We start from the raw sequence: 17,007 nt of genomic DNA, 5'->3' as shown, positions 1-17,007 counted from the left end.
GCGTCTATCCCCAGAGGTCCCCCTTCTCACTTTATGAAGAACCACAGAGGACAATGTGTTGACTCCCAAGAGGCAAAGAGGTCCACCTCTGCCCTCTTGAATCTCTCCCACAGAAGGCTGACTACCTCGGGATGGAGTCTCCACTCTGCACCACTGGAGATCCCCTGGAGAGGAGGTCCGCAGCCCAGTTGGTCACTCCCGGCAGGTGGACTGCACAGAGTGATAGAAGGTTCACGTGCCCACAGCAGAAGCTTGTGGGCTACACGGTGGAGACTGGGTGATCGCAAACCTAGTGGTTTATGTAGGACACCACAGCTGTATTGTCAGTACGGACAAGCACGTGTCTCCCTTCAACCTGCTCCAAAAATTCCTGCAATGACAGGTAAACTGCCTGCAGCTCTAAAACATTGTTTTGACACTGTCAAGAGCTTGTTGCGGTTCAACACCGGCTGGCAAACCATGTGGTTGAATCAAAGCTGCAGGGGGCGCATATGTAGAAGACCCAGTGGGAGGGTATTTGATGCTGCTGCCATCAAACCCAGAAGTGCTCTGCTGAGCTGAAACAACTCTTGGCAGGCGGTTACTCTCCCCACTCTGTCTTCTGACAGGGTGGCCAAGCGAGTCCAAGCGCACCCCCAGATAGGTGACCATCTGGGCAGGCACTAGTTATCTCTTTGCATCGCTCACTTTCAAGCCCAGCCGATGTAGATGGTTGGTGACGAGTTCTCTTTGCTTGTGCGCTTCTGCTGGAGACCCTGTGCAGAAGAGCCAGTCGTCCATAGTTGAGGACTCTGATGTCGCCGAGTCTCAACGGGGCCAGAATGGCTTCCATGCATTTTGTGAAAACGCGTGGAGTCAGAGAGAGGCTGAACGGTAGAACACAGAACTGGTACACTATGCCCTGAAAAGTGAACTGCAGGTATTTTATGTGCGGTGGTTTTATGGGGATGTGGAAATAGGGATCCTTTAGGTCCACCAAGGTGAACCAATCGCCTGGCCTGATGGACTCCAACAGCCGTTGCGTAGTCAGCATCTTGAACCGTCTCCAACTCGGGTACAGGTTCATCTGTCTGAAATCGAGAAATCGCTCTGAGGCCACCATCCCATTTTGGCACTAGAAAATAGCCTGGAATAGAACCCCCCGTTGCTGTCGGAGGGGTCTACTATGCAAATGACCCATTTCTGCAGCATGACTGCTATCTCCTGTGTCAACTGAGTGACAGCTTGGGGGTCTGTGACAGATGTTTTTGTCACACCCCGGAATGGAGTGGGGCTGTGATGGAATTGGAGAGAGTAAAGAGTTTGCATTGTGTTGAGAACCCAGTAGTCAAGGTGTCTCCTGGAGAAGTAGCTCTGGGCTTGTGGCAGCAATGTCCTAAGGCTGGTGCTTTGTCTGCAGTGCAGCCCGTGTCTGTTGTCTAGGCACAGGGTGCTTAAAGGCGTGCCTGCCCCCGTGTAAAGCGGTAGCAGGCTGTCTCCGGACGGGGCCGCCTGAAGAGGCAGCAGCCTGTGGCGCTGGTTTCTTCTGCAGCTGTGGCCTAGAGTGCCACTGTGCTGCAGGTTTGCACAATGGAGGTGGGTGCTTTTGGAAGAAGGCACACCAACTCCCTGGTGGACTCCCTTGTACGCTGCGACTGCTGTAGCATTTCGACTACTGCTGGACCATATGTGTGACCCGGGGTGACGGGAGCATCCAGCAAAGCAGCCTTATCCTCATCCAGCACTCATGCTTGGGAGAGCCAAAGCTGTCTGCATGCAGCCACCAACGCTGCCAGGTTCCTGCTTATTGCTTGTCCACTAAGCTTGGACAGCCTGAGCAGGTTCCTCAAGATCAAACGCAATTCGTCTAACAGGAGAGACGAGGGCTTATGGGTCTCAGCAATGGCCCTGATACGGTGAGCTTGGTAAGTTGCAAGGATGCTGTTGTAGCTTCCTAGTCTCACTAATCATCATACAGGTGTGATCTATCAAGACCTTCTGCGCATGCTCTGGGCCATAAAATGCACTCTACGTGACCGTCCTTTGCAGGCAGCTTGGCCTTACAAGTGTTACATGTATGGATCCCACACGTTAACAATGCTGTGTATGCAATAGTGTGTAATACACTACAATGTGCACTTTGTACTGTATATTTTTGTATCTGCACACTGCACTTGGTGCTCAGTGCTGACACTCGGTGCCAACACTAGCACTAGGCACTCGGTACCGATGCTTGGCGCCGACACAGTACACTCGGCACCGACTCTTAGTCCCGAAATAGCAACCTCGAACTCGCAAGCGAGATTGGTGGCAATAAAATCGCAGTTACTGCAAGTGGCACGTTAGCAGGGATGCCCACCTGCGAGTCAGCCACTGGCTAATTCTAAATTTGTGCACAAAAATAGAAAAAGCCTGTTTAAAAACAGCCTTTGTAATAGCACTGCAGAAGCTGTACTAAAACAGCATCGAGCAGCAAGCAGGAATGCCTACAATAGCTGCTTGGAATTTTTCAATACTTACTTCACTGTAAGAATGGAAAACAGAAAAACATATATACACACTGGTGAAAACAAAAGCGAAAACCACACGGTCCACAAAATATTCTTATATCTATTTACATGTAAAGAATACATGACAATTTACAGAAATGATATATAGATATATATACACACACTCTGGCAGGAATCTTTGGTATTCAAGGGTGTCAAAGGGAAACACCCATTTTGTAATGGTTAATATTTCCTACTTGAAAGGGAACTTCCCCATTATAATTGGTAGCAATGTTTTGGAATAAATATCTTAGAACACATTTCAGAACTAGACTAATACCTGATATCATAGCAAATTAAAATTGGAAATAGTGCAGTTTCCATTGTCAGCTGTATTACAAATTAAGGTCGGCCCCAAATCAGCAATTTGATATAGCATGATTAAAAGCCATTTTTAATTGCATCATATCTAACTTTCAAAGCCAAAAAAAATAGCAAGCCAAAATAAGTAATTTCTTAATGAGTAACAGGTGGACCCCTAAGGTTGATGAGCTTAATCCTCTTAATTTTTTTGGTTTTTACCTGTTTTTCGACTCTTTTTGTGGTGAGCGCCTGAATTTTTGTGGCTTCTTTTCTGTTTCTTAGATGAAGCACCTCCCTGAGCATCTTTCTGTCGTTTTTGGCTCGCTGTTGCTGTGTAAAAACAAAATGGAAGTGAAGAGCCAGCAATAAATTATGCGATAGACAAACACATGACATTTCTTAAATTTGAGTTAAAATGTTTCTTTTTTCGCCATGCAAATAAATAAATATTTAATAGAAGAATTATGTACCTTATTCCTCTTACTAGCATATGTTTTGTGGTGCAATTGCAAAATATTTTTTTCAAGCTGGTTTTTAACACAGAATCAGTCCTGTTAAGTCACTTAGAGCAGCCTATTGACCAGGGTTATTAAGCAGCAAACATAGAAATAGCAAATTGAGCCACGTTGAACTGTCTTGGTAAGCTGTGTCAGAGAAACTAGGACACAAAAAAATCAATGCATTGATTATTGTCCTTAATTTTCCCGAGCTTTGATTACATATTGGTGAATCAATGCATCAAATTAGAACTCAGTTTGAAGTCTCCTGTTACTGGTTTGCAATAAAACCTTGAGTGTGTGACAATGCGCTTCTTTTAGTGCTAGGATACACACTTTAGGCCTCTACATTCGTGTTGGACAAGCCAAATCAGAAGTAGGCCTATTGTATTCACGTTTTCTTGATTTAAATACATTATATATATATATATATATATATATATATATATATATTTTTTTTTTTTTTTTTCAAATGGAAGAAACGTTCCTTGAAAATTGGAATATTAACCATTACAAAAGGGTGTTTCCCTTTAAGACACCCGAACTAAAAACCAAAGATTATCGCTAGAGCAGGGTGGTGCTGCTGAGGCTCCGCCCCGCAACCATAAGCAGCAGCGAGCCCTGCAAGCATTGCCATTTTTTTTTTGATTGCGACCATGAACGCCGCGACCCCAAAGTGAATGGTTAATATTCCTATTTCAGGGAACCAGGGTTATGATAATAACCTAACGTTCCCTTTCAAGTAAGGAATATTAACCATTACAAAATGGGTGAGTATACCCAAGCTGTCGCAAGGACATGGCATACAACCCAATGCAAGCTAGTAACCTCTTGTGTAACAAAAGAATATTAAGATGGACTCCTCTCTAATTTTATATCGGGAGGGTGGACTGTGACGCCACCCTCAGGTCCACTACATTCAGCCGGTAGAACCTGGCAAACATGTGGGAAGAGGCCCACATGTGAACTTCTCAGGCAGGGGCAGATTGGCCAGTTCATAAGCAGTCTGTATTGCGCCTGTTAACCATTTGGACAGACGCTGTTTAGACAGAGCCTGTCCCTGTGACTTAGCCCCATAACAAAATGAACAGTTGTTCTGACTGCCTCCAGCTTTTAGTCTTCTCCACATAATATGCCAACACCCACACTGGGCAAAGCATATGGAGCTGGCGCTCCTTGTCAGATTGGAAAGGAGGCTGGATGGAAAGCCTCCAATTCCACCAACTGATTAATGTGGAAAACCTAGATGGCTCCTTGAAAAGGGGCCCTGGACCTGTGGTAGCAAACCCCCAGGGTTAGTTGGCTGTGCTGGTCCCTGAAGCTGCTGGCACAGGGATAAAACCCAGGCATATGCAATAGCAAAGTACAGAAGAATGTACAGTTGCTATCTCAGCTGCTAAAGACGGTAACAGGACTGTCAATAAGGCCTGCTTGGTACCATTCTGCGAAGGGAACGCCGGTCAGTAGCAGGCCGGAACCAAAAGGAACGGAGCAATTTTGTCACCATCAGGCACGCGTGCCTGTGGGGAAAACTGCTGCCCAGAGCTTATCTGTTCCCAGGTGCGTGGGTCTCACTTGGCACAAAGTCATGGGATGAGGATGAGCCACCTCTCTATGAGAGGGTGATGGGGAAGAGCGCTGTACAGGGGAGAGACACACAGCACTCAGTAGAGCTGCTGGAGAACGTTTCTCCAATGTACGCTTGGAGAATGCACACAAAATCGCAGAAGCGGTTTACCAGTGCCTCCTTTGCGTGCTGCTGCCTCAGCAGGAAGAGCATCTGCTTGTCCACAGGCAGACTGGCTTTGCATGCGTCACAGGGATAAAACCCTGGTATTATGCAAATAGCAAGCAATGTACGGTAAGAATGTACAGTTGTTGCCTCAGCTTGCTAATCTTTGGTATAGAGTTTTTCAGTTCGGGTGTCTTAAAGAGAAACGCCCATTTTGTAAGGGTTAATATTCCCTACTTGAAAGGGAACTGACAAATCATTTTTGGGGCTTAGGGTTAGGGTAATATTATATAAAAATAAGCTGAATTTAGTACGGTAGTTAAATTAGTCAGGATTTGTGGGATTAATTAAAATGGTTTTGCTTTGGACATAAAATGTTAACAGTAATTAACCATAGTTCAGATAGAAATGACTTCTGTTAAATACAGTATTTTTATTATTATTACAATGTTAAAGGGACATCTGATGCAGACGCACACAATGTTTGTTCTGTATTTTGAAAACTAAAACATCAATGTATCGATTAACATTGATAAATGCCTAAACAATAATTGAATAAGAAGTTAGGTTGCCAATTGCACGACTGTTATGCATGCATTCAAATATTTGTTGTCTCCAGATTAGAGACATTTCAGGGGTGCCCCACTCTGTGTGCTTCCTCATCCTTACCTTTCTCCTTATGTTCTGTCTCTGGCAGGCTGCTGCTGCTGCTGTTATTGAGGATACTGCTGCTGCTGTTGCTATTGAAGGAGAGGCTGGCGTCAAAGACCATGGGGAAACCGCCTCCTTCGGATCGAATCTCTTGTAGCTCCCCGCCGAGGCTCTCCACCTCCGCCGTGCTGCTGTCCGTCTCGCTGCGACCGCCCACACTCTCCTCCTGCACAGGATGATGGTCTGTTACTGAGGGAGCAGGAAGGGGAGGAAGGGGATTAGCGGAAGGTGGAGGAGGGGCTGCAGGAGGAGCTGTTGCCCGAGTCCTGTCGGGCTCCATCCTGCTCCCTGGCAGCGAAGGGGACTCCGGCGTGGTGGGGGGCGTGTTGAGAACGGAGTTGCTGCCACTGCTGGGGAACTCTGCTCTCTTATCCCCCATTTCCTCGTTTAACAGTTTCCCTTCGGTCGTTTCCTGGTCTGTTACCTCCTCGGGGGCTGGTTCCTGTTTGGGCTCTTCGGGGGGTGGGATGGGAGGAGGCGAGTTGGCTGCCTCAGTGTCGGAGTCTGAAAAAAGTTCCTTTAGAGTCTTCTTGGGCCACTGACCCTGAATGCTGGACCAGACGTCCTTCTGGCCTTTAGCTCGGCTGTTGGGCAGCCTCTCCTCTGAGCCGCCTAAGAGCTTGGGCCTTTTCTCCGGAACTTCCCAGAAGCCTGCAGGCCGTCCACACTTCCGCTTCTCCTCCAGGCCGTTGTACTTCTTGGACGGGGTGTTTTTGGTTTTAGTTCTTTCCTGTTCTTCCTCTTTTTCCTGCTGCTGCTTTTGCTCATCCTCATCCTCCGAGCTACTGCTGCCAGTAAACCCCAAGCTGACTGGCTTGGTCCTGTCCTCTACTTGCTCATGGGAACTTGTTCGGAGCCACTCTTCCATCCTGCTGTTCCTCCGTTTGCGCTTCAGCTGTGATTTGGACGGTCTTTCCGTTGCCCTCTCCTCCTGTTTGATCTCCAGTTTTCTTTTTAGATCTTCTTCCTTCTCCAATTCTGCCTCACCCTGCTGCTCGGCTCTTTTCTTCATCACAGAGTCTCGGGTGTCTGAAAGGTGTTCCGGCTCCTCCTGTTGCTCATCCAGAGAGGGGCCGACTTGCCATCTCTCGAGAATGTGCATGCTCTCGAGGGAACCAAACCTTTCTTCTTTTCCCTGGCTCTCCTCATCTTCCTCATACTCATCTTCATCGTCTCCATCTTCACACTCACTCTCCTCAGCCGAGCTTTCAGATGCTGTTAAACAAAATAAATAAATAAATAATACATTTAAAAAATTAGATTTATACATTTAAGGGGAGTAGCTATTACAATCTGCCATTGTTCAGATCATTTAAATAGAACCCAAAGTGGCTTTAAGGTTGAGCTGATGTTTATAAGGACAGAAGGACATATTTTTGGCATGATTTATTTAAACTTTGAAGAACCAATTATACAGTCTTTTATTTTACGCTTCAACCAAAGCTAGCTGCTTAAGAGAGAGCACCAGTAACCGACTCAAGGCGTTCGATCCCGGGGAAGGGGCAGCAGAGCTGCCGGCTTCGCACGGGGCACAAGGCCACTGAGGGACTAACGAAACAACCACAGCCGAGTGCACAAACGTGAAGTATATTTTACTAAAACACATGAAAACAATTGCAATAAAAGTGTTACAACACAAGCGAAAAGTCAGATATAACACTTTGTGTCGCTTATCTGTTCGTAGATCTCTCTCTCTCTCTCTCTCTCCAGACGGGGAGAGGAAAAATGACGATACTTGTGTCAGTGGTCGTTTATGCCCTTGGGGGCGGGCACGACTACATCACAAGCACTACGTGCAGATTTGATATATCTATTCAGATTAGGCGGTATTAAAGGACAAATACCCATGAGGCAATGGTTACATTTCGTACTTGATAAGGAACCAATTATACAGTTAATTCTTTTTTTTGCAGACAGACACCCCTGCTGAATAGAAGGAACAGATCGATGTTTCAGAAATGCATGCACTAGAAAAGAATAGAGGAATAGTCTAATAAATGTTATTCATGGGTAGAAAACAATACAAGCGATTTTATAAATAAAAAGTACCAGTGTTTTGTAAATGTACCACACCATTATATCATAAATGTCACTTGGCAACAAGAGTGACGAAGATTATTGATATTTAAAAATAACATTCAGTAAATCAACCCACCAGTTAACCCCAGACTGAATGTAATTCTAATACAAATTCTCTTGTAAAATACACCAAAATCAAAATGTGCAGCTTTAGGTATGACATAAAAATTAAGTGTATTATTTCTCCATTTTTTTTTTGGTACATAAGCAACACTTTTTTTTTTTTAATTGACAGTAATTTATGTACAAACAATGGTCACATTTGATACCCAATCATACATTATACAGCTGCAGTTGTTTTTTGTGTAGGCAACTGAAGGCTATAACCGGCAGGACTTATATTAGCTGTATTAACTTACAGCTAATAATTAAGACGTTTATAACATACCTAATTGTAGCTAACAACATCATTTCAGAAACCTTACCAGTTTTGCACTTCCATTAGCTACACTGATCTTACATGTGCAGTTTTGAAAGAAATGTTAGGTTATTATCATAACCCTGGTTCCCTGAAATAGAAATGTAACCATTACCAAATGGGATATGCCTCTTATAGCCCGAATTCCCTGAGCATTTCTTTCAAAGCTGCTCCTTAAAGAGCCCCGTATGCATCAGATGTCGCCTCTGCCCCAGGAGATAAACACGGCTGTCGCATTACGGTCAACGCAATTTTCTCTTCAGGCCTGCTGCATTGGAATGAATGCAGCGAACTTAATGGGAAATGGTTACATTTCTATTTCAGGGAACGTTCCCTTTCAAGTACGAAACGTAACCATTACAGAATGGGATACATACCCAAGCCATCGCAAGTGAAGGACTTGCAGCACCGGCAGATGTGCTAAAAAGGAAGATAAACTGCCTTTAGTATTCTAGCCGAAGACCGATTTAGGTTCCATGGCATATGGTCCGCAGTAGAGTGAGGGAGAGCCCTCATGCAGGTTACACTGAGTAACCCCAGCATTTAACACCAGAAGTCCAATAAGGTATGTAGCCAACTACCCCAGGACTTTAAGTGGAACACAATATGTGTGTTACAAGGCAGAATGAGTGGCTGCCCTTAACACTCTGGTCCCAAAACCAGGGTTCGGCTGATCTACGATATACAGTCGGTAGAATCTGGTAAAAGTATGAGGCGTGGCCCATACTGCAGCGTTTCAAATGTCTGCAACACATGCACCCTGGAATAACGGCCAAGAGGTTGCAAGGCCTCTTGAAGTGATCAGTGGGGGCAGGTTGGCTAAATCATATGCAATCCTGACCGTGTCTACAATCCACCTTGACAGCCGCTGTTTAGACAGAGCTTGTCCGAGGAACTTAGACCCGAAGCATTTGCTTAGATTGCTGCCAACTCTGGGTGCGGTAAACATAATACGCTGGTGCCATAACTGGACAGAGCGTATGGAACTCTCTCTCCCTGTCAGACTGGAAAGGAGGTGGATGGAAGGCCTCTAATTCCACTGACTGGTTGATATGGAAAGCAGAAATGTTTTTAGGGAGAAAAGCAGGATTAGTGCAGAGAGTAACCTTAGTTCTGGCCTCTGCAAAAAAAAAAAAAAAGGCTTTCGCCATTGAGAAAGCTTGCATTTCACCTACCCGCTTGGCGGAGGTAATAGCAAGCAGGGAAGCTGTCTTTAAGGACAAGAATTTCAGCTCTGCTAAATGAATTGGGCTTGAATGGTGGTCTTCTAAGTGCATCCAGCACTATATTGAGCTGCCAGCGAGGGACAAGGTCCATTCTAGAGGGTATTAACCACCGAGCACCCTTCAAAAACTGTCCAGCCAGGCAAGCTGATACAGTGACTAGGTAGACCTTAAGCATGGTGGGAGAGTTCCCTTAATTAAAAAGGTCCTGCTGTAAGTCGTTGGGTCAAGTCCACACGACTGACCACTTCTGGAAGACATTCCATTTGTAGCCGTACTGGGAGTGGGTAGACACTGCTCTGTCATTCTGAAGGGTGACAATGACCTTGTCAGATAACCCGAGGTGACTCAAAATGTCTCCACTCAGGGGCTAGACCCAAAGCTACAGAACTGTTGGGGCTGGATGCCACAGAGTGCCCCACTCCTGACTCAGCAGGTCGCAATGTGCCAGCAACTCCCACAGCTGACCGTACAGGAGCTGTTCCAGTGCAGAGAACCAGGTCCTCCTGGGCCACTTCGGGGATAATAAGAGCACCCGAGCCTGGTCTTGCCTGATCTTCAAGCACAGTGGAAGCAGTGGCAATGGTGGAAAAGCATAGAGTAGGGTCTTGGGCCATCTGTGGGACAGTGCATCTATACCGAGCAGGTGACCGCTCTCCATTAGGGAATATCTGGGAACAATGGGTGGACTCCTGGGTCGTGAACAGATCTACCTCCGCACCCTTCTCTCTTTGAGAGGGTGCACAATTGCAATGGCCTGTTTCTGCAGTACAGCCGATACCTCCTGAGACATTAAAATAGTATCTTGAGGGTTCATGACTGCTGTTACCATCATGCCGTGAAATGGAGAAGGGCTGAAACGAAACTGCAGAGAGTAAGCGGCCTTGATGGTGGTAAGCACCCAGGTGTCTGTGGTGCATGATCGCCAATACAGGTGGGCCTGATAGAATGGGCTTGCACCTGTGGCTTCTGCTTGGGGAGGAGGCGTGCCAACTCCCTGGAAGTTTCCAATGCTTGGTGAGAGCACTACAAATCTAGTAGCCTTTGATGTCAGTAATGCAAAAGCAGACACCGAGTACTCACCGGTCGAAAAGACTCCTGTCAATTCAACAGCACAGTGTAGCTAAAAAGTGTCTGGTAGGGCAGAAAGCTGACTGGGAAAAACAAACAAACAGACAGACAGCTAGTGCAGGATACCGTCTGTGTACACAGGCGGACCTAATACAAAAAGACAGCCTACGTGCATGCTGGGTTTCTGAAAGAAAACAGAAAATAATTAAAACTTGCTAAAAATTCTATATAATATTTTTAGTAAAAAAAAGTGATATATATCTATGAGGGACGCAGCAGACAGGCTTTTGTGTGAGAATCTTGGGGAGGCCTTCATCCAGCAGTGGATTGAAAAAGGCTGAAGATGATAATGACATTATATATATATATATATATATATATATATATATATATATATATATATATATATATATATATATAAAAATCGACTCTCGAGGAGCCGAGCAAGGGGGAGAACGTGAAAATGTAGCCTCAGCAAGGGACTGAATCCCGGGGAAGGGGAGGGTAGCGCTGCCGGCTTAGTGCAGCACACAATGCTAAGAAAAGAAAGAAATACACTCAAATTAAAACAACATTATTTCTAATTTGAAATAAGGAGAGAGAAAAAGTGAATATATCAACTTATCTCCTTAGGTTTAGACCACAAGTCAGACCTCAGTCCTTTCTCAGACAGGCTGAAAGAAAAAATGGCACTGACCATAATGCGACAGTCGTGTTTATCTCCTGGGGCAGAGACGACGTTTGATGCATACAGGGCTCTTAAAAGAGCAGCTGTGATAGAAGTGCTCAGGTAATTCGGGCTATATCCCATTCAGTAATGGTTACCATTTGTACTTGAAAGGGAACACATGTTATAGCACACTTTTCATTTTCATTTTAAAACATGGTATCTGATACTATATGTTAAAGGAAACTCTCAGTTTATATGCCTTCTTATTATTGGGTTATCTGTTTGCATTTGCACTTCCTGGGTCACTTCACCTCAGTGTCTTCTAGTCCAAAGCACGTTACTGGCTGAAAGCATGTCCGTTGACTGCATACAAACAAGAGATTTCTTAAAGCAAATGTAGACATATATCATGCTTTTAAATAAAAATACTATAAGTTTACTAAAACACATTTTTCTTTCAAAACTGGACATTTGAGACATACAACAACCTGTAAGAGTTTTGGATTTTTTGGTAGCTAGAATCACTTTGGGAGTACTATTTAGAAGACTGCTAATACTTGTAGCTACTAAATGTATTAGCTGTAAAATCATACAACCCTGAAACTGAGCCAGCCGAGTCTGATGTAGCCTTCCTCCCACACTGTACTATTGTTTTGTACTATTGCAAAAAGTTAAATGCAGCAACAATACCTTGCAGCCCATTGAGGATAGATGTGATTTCAATGGATTTGAGTGCAGTTTGCTCGGCCCCTTTGGCTTCGCCACTATCCAGCTTTGAGAAGCTGTCGGAAGGTGTGCTGTTGATGGAAGACTTTGCCGATCTCCCAATGTGGTTCATTTTGTGTGGGCAAAGTTCCTCTCTTTCTGCTCTCTCCATCTTGTCCTTCTCTTTCTCCATTTTGTTCTATTTAGGAGACAATAAAGACTCAATTGACCTGATCTATTGAGCTTTGGCACCAGATGCAAAGTGTGTTACTCTGTTTTCTAAAGGTAACATATAAACTGTTTGAGTGTTAAATTTGGTTGTACTTTGTTTTGCAATATTAACATTATTCATTCAATTCAGAAAAAAAAGTGAACCATTAAAAGCATGTTTTGCTCTGCACATATACTGTAGAGATAATCACTATGGTTCTTATTGTAATTATAATTCAATTTTATACTCAATATTACTTATTAAATTGTACATTTGGGAAGTATCTTGTACAGAATGTTTGTTTATTTTACTATTGTGTGAATACTTTTCCACACATTAACATGCAATTGTGTACAATACAAAAAGTACCTGGGGAAAATAATTCAGTAAAACAACCAAAATGAAAATTATTACTGCCTTAATTATTACCACAGCTGAACTCTTCTCAGACTGTCTACACTAAAGTAATCCTTTAATTTTGTTTTAATTTTCATGAAGCCCAGGTTTCCAGGGTGATAGACAAAACAGCAAGTGAACCAGCTTGCTGCTCTGTCAATCAAGCACCCCCTTTTTATTTATTTTTTAAATCTGTTTGGCAACACTGCCCTTAGAATATTGCGCACAGTGTGTTTGAAAACATCTGCAGCTCCAATTCCATACGCTGCCTTCTAAAACACTTTGTAATTGTCTGTTCTCCAGTCTCGGCACTAAACGTTGATTTAAAAGCTTTCATCTTTTTAGGAAGGCAAGAATACGAGAAGTTAGAGATAATCTTAAAAAGGGACTAAGCAGAGGCTTACCTTTATTTTCTTTCGATGCTTTATTTTTGGAACATTCTTATCAGCTGGACGCACAATTTTGTCTGCTTTTATCCAATCATCATACCTAATTAAAAAGAAAATACTTCTATAATCTCTTATCATATCCTTACAGTGAGGCTTCTTGCAGAACACCAACCCCCCCCCCCCCCCCCAAAAAAAAGAAAAAATGTAATTGTGATTGTTATCATCCTTATATACTGGGGGGAGAAGAACCGTCTGTGTGCTGCTCTTACTGTTAGGTGTGAAAGCACTGTGATTTATAGAAGCTTGAATTAATTGAACTGGATCTGCATATTAAAACTAGATAAAGAAACCAGAACATCAGGGGTTTAAAGCAAATTATGATAACAGATCGAGTACAGGCTTCAAGTGTTCGACATTCTTCCCTGCTCTTTCCCTAACCTCTAACAATGGTTGCTATGGGAAACTAGCTGTATTGCAGGAATTTGTCTATTTTAAAAGACACAGTCTTGCAATACTGAGCTTATATTGAATTCAGTAAGGAAGTGAAAAATAAATTGTCATATTGTCACATGATGCACTTGATAAGCTCAAAACAGCTCAATGAAAATAAAAACTAAAATTACTTTTGAAACTTGCCAGACTGCAGCCTTTCGTCTAGAATTGTACTTCATTGAAGGGTGGCAAACTGACTTTAAAAATCAACCTCGACAAGCACACACACCAATCACTGGTACGATTATTACACACACCAACACAAGAGTATTCACACCACTTACTGAGACTTTTCTTCATGAATTTTATTAATAGAAAATCTAGTATTATAGCAGATCTATTCATATACATATATATATACACCGGTATATATTACATGTTGCAGAAAGCCTATCCATTTATTCTCAAATAATTTCTCTCTCCGATATTGTTGCCATATTTAAATAAAGCTACACAAGGACTGTTCTGCAGTCCCAGTAAAGGGAGACCCGAACCTTGAACACACAAGAGTTGGGCCAAACTTGATAGATCCCGAACAGCGGCAGTAGTTTTTCGGGATGTATCAATAACAGACAAAAAGTTTAACAAATTAAAGAGCAAGGAGAGTGAAGATGGCACATGCTTTATATTTTTAGTCATTTTTTCAATATTTCTTCCTATCTGGGTATTTTATTAATAATAATAATAATAATACATAGTAAACATTATAAAAACGACATTCCCTTTTGTGGCTGTTTCATCAAGTGACGGCAATGCGTTTGCAGGAAAGTGAAATCAGAAATAATTTGATCTCTATTCTGTCTTCCTCTTCATTATCTCCTTGGTGACTGGCAAACCAAGTTATCCGGGTGGATAGAAAGGCAGAGTGGACAGGGATTAGATATATGACATCACTTCATCCATACACAGAACAACTTCAAAAAACACATTCAGGAAATGCTACAGAATGGGGGGAAAAAACCCAACATAGTACAAAAAATAAAAATGTAATTGGACTATACAAAGACAATAAACATGCTATTTTAGTGCTGAAGCTTTATTCAGCACAGACACACCTGTTGATATAAACAATTCGTTCTGGAGTCAAAGTTTAGAATCTTTTTTTTTTTTTTTTTTTTAAATTTAGTCGTTGCCAATGGTTTTTACCCTGTTTTTCTCCCCAATCTGAAATGCCCAACTATCATTTTTTATCCCGGTTCACCGCTGCAACCCCTTGGCGACCCGGGAAACGGAAGCTTAAACATACGTCCTCCGAAACATGTTCCTGCCAATCCACCATTTTTCGCACAGCGGATCCACAGCAAAGCTCCTATGGTGCCGGAGGACAACACAGATCTGAATGGCTCCACTGCAGACCCTCAGGCGCCCTATCAGCCACAGGGGTCGCTGGTGTGCGGTGAATCGTGGATTGCCCTGCCGACCTAAGCCCTCCGTACCCGGGAGGCGGTCGGCCAATTGTGCGGCGCCCCCTAGGAACCTCCAGTCACGGTTGGCAAAGACATACCTGGATTTGAACCCACAATCTCCAGGCTATAGAGTGCATCCTGCACTCCACAAGGAGTGCCTTTACTGGATGCGCCACTTTTTCACACACTTCCGACTCGAGTAGTTAAACTTTTTGTCTAGTACCGATAAGTCCCGAAGATATCTCAAATAAAAAAGTGCCGCTGTTCGGGAACTGATCGGTTTTGGCCAAGCTCTTGTGCGCTCGAGAGTTCGGATCCTCCCTTGTCCTTAACTCCAGACTTACCTCACATTCCAGCCACAATAGTGCACCAGGTAGAGCACCTCTCCCCCCTCGAGATCCGAATCCTTAATACTGGCTTCGTACAGCTTCTGGGTCTTCCCCCGCCCATATCTCACCTGGACCTTCATCCCCGGAGGATAACACTCAAACTCCTCCTCCTCCCCTTCCCCCTCCTTAATGCTTTCATTCCTGGAAAAAAGACAATTCAAATCTACCTTTACTGTGTCCTAAAATTGTCTTTCTCTGCCTTTAACTCATTTGCTTGGTGGAGATGTGACTTCCGTAAAGTTTGTAGCCATGTCTGCTCATCGACCTCCACCAATATCCACTCCAGCAACTCTCCCAGTTGGCTTTGAAAAATGCACTGGAAGCTACACTCATGGTATTTGTCGCCATGTACCAACTTTTCTGATGATGAAGCTACCGATAGCCAGAACTCAATAGAAATTAGTTGGATTCAGTGAGTAGTTATTCCTAGTTCAAAACCAAATCAGAAGCCAAAACAAATGCAAAATTACATTACCTGCAGAAAATTACTGAAAATCGAAGCACAGCCCCTGCACCTCCCTACTCCCTAAACTTCCTCACAATCTGAACACTCTTTTCTATAGCAAAGTGTATGTAGACACATGTAACAAATCTGTTTCAACCTTTCTCTCCCAAACAAGGCATAAGAACAAATAGCACCTGAAATTGAGTGTGTGTGTAAGTTGTTCGCTTTGAATTCCTTTAAGTAATGGAAACATGTCATAACTCTAGATATCCCTAAAAAAAAGGATAAACACCTCCTTTAAAATGTATACAAAGCTTTATTTACTTTCTACGCAGTGTCTGAATTCCATTTCCCACAAAAAAATAAATTAAAATCAATATTAACAATAGCTTGCTTTCCAGTTCAACACACAGAGGTGAAGGGGACTTGTAATCCCTTTCCTCCAAGCTTGACACCTTTTCATACACTCTCTTTTATTGACTTCAATATGCGTATTAGGGGTCCGATATATGTCTAAAGTAATACATCGAAAAGGTATTTAATACACTTTATCTGAAAGGGTACTGTTGGTCATACAAAGTAAACCCAGGGTCACTGCTCATGTTCTTAAGCAAAAAGAGGTACATTTCCTTCATAATTATAGACCACCTTGACATACAATCATAGTATGTGGGCCTACATATACAAATGTAATTATGATGAACATACACAGATACCGTCAGTCACCTCCATATCCTCCAGATTCTGATAATCTCAATCATTTGTGTTAGAGTAAAGTAATCACCACAACTGGTTCTCTAGATTAGTGCAAAAATGTGAAGCTGTGCAAAATGTAAATGACTCTCGATTGCAGGTGATAATAAATAAATAAAATATCCCATTCATTAGGATGGCCAGTAAAACGTGTGGCTTTGCCATGGTTCATATGTGATACAAGTTATGATCAAATACGTACATACAAACATCCCAAGATTCTTATACTCTCAAAAGACGTGCTTACCAAGTTCTTACCTGTACCTACAATAATGAAGTGCATCAAAATATCCTTAATTTACTCCAGATTAATTATATAAACACTGCTTTCTGTCGCCCCAAAACCAATTGTTTCTGTCAACTACTTAGTAAAAAAAAAAAAAAAAAGTGTCTTTATGCACTGCTTGATTAGCCAGCTCATTCCACTAGAAAACAGATTCCTTGCTCTAGGCAGCAACTATCTCAATATTCTCAAAATGAAAGCCTTTCACAGACAAAATCGGTCTAACACAGTAAATGTCACAGAAAAACACATGTCAGCTGTCTGATTCCCATTCAGTCTGAGTGCACTACAGCAAGAGAACATAAC

The 17,007-nt window shown here is 43.1% G+C and overlaps 1 protein-coding gene across 3 annotated transcripts in view; it reads right to left on the bottom strand.

The window, feature by feature from the left end:
- Positions 1 to 17,007, bottom strand: part of LOC117402431 (AT-rich interactive domain-containing protein 4B-like) — a 146,625-nt gene that overhangs the window by 10,673 nt on the left and 118,945 nt on the right. The window contains exons 17-21 of one of the 3 annotated variants that reach the window (XM_034003560.3): positions 15,176 to 15,361; positions 12,949 to 13,033; positions 11,923 to 12,136; positions 5,730 to 6,986; positions 3,051 to 3,161 (exon numbers count right to left, since the gene is read on the bottom strand). In XM_034003560.3, coding sequence (XP_033859451.3) covers positions 3,051 to 3,161; positions 5,730 to 6,986; positions 11,923 to 12,136; positions 12,949 to 13,033; positions 15,176 to 15,361 — 1,853 coding nt within the window. The remainder of the gene's footprint in view (positions 1 to 3,050; positions 3,162 to 5,729; positions 6,987 to 11,922; positions 12,137 to 12,948; positions 13,034 to 15,175; positions 15,362 to 17,007) is intronic. The other 2 variants (XM_059024391.1, XM_034003561.3) reach the window with 2 other exon arrangements.

Source organism: Acipenser ruthenus, chromosome 5 (assembly GCF_902713425.1).
Source record: "Acipenser ruthenus chromosome 5, fAciRut3.2 maternal haplotype, whole genome shotgun sequence".
Classification (NCBI taxonomy): Eukaryota; Metazoa; Chordata; class Actinopteri; order Acipenseriformes; family Acipenseridae; genus Acipenser; species Acipenser ruthenus.
Note: the sequence above shows the minus strand (reverse complement) of the source record. Positions and strands in the feature narration are given on the sequence as shown.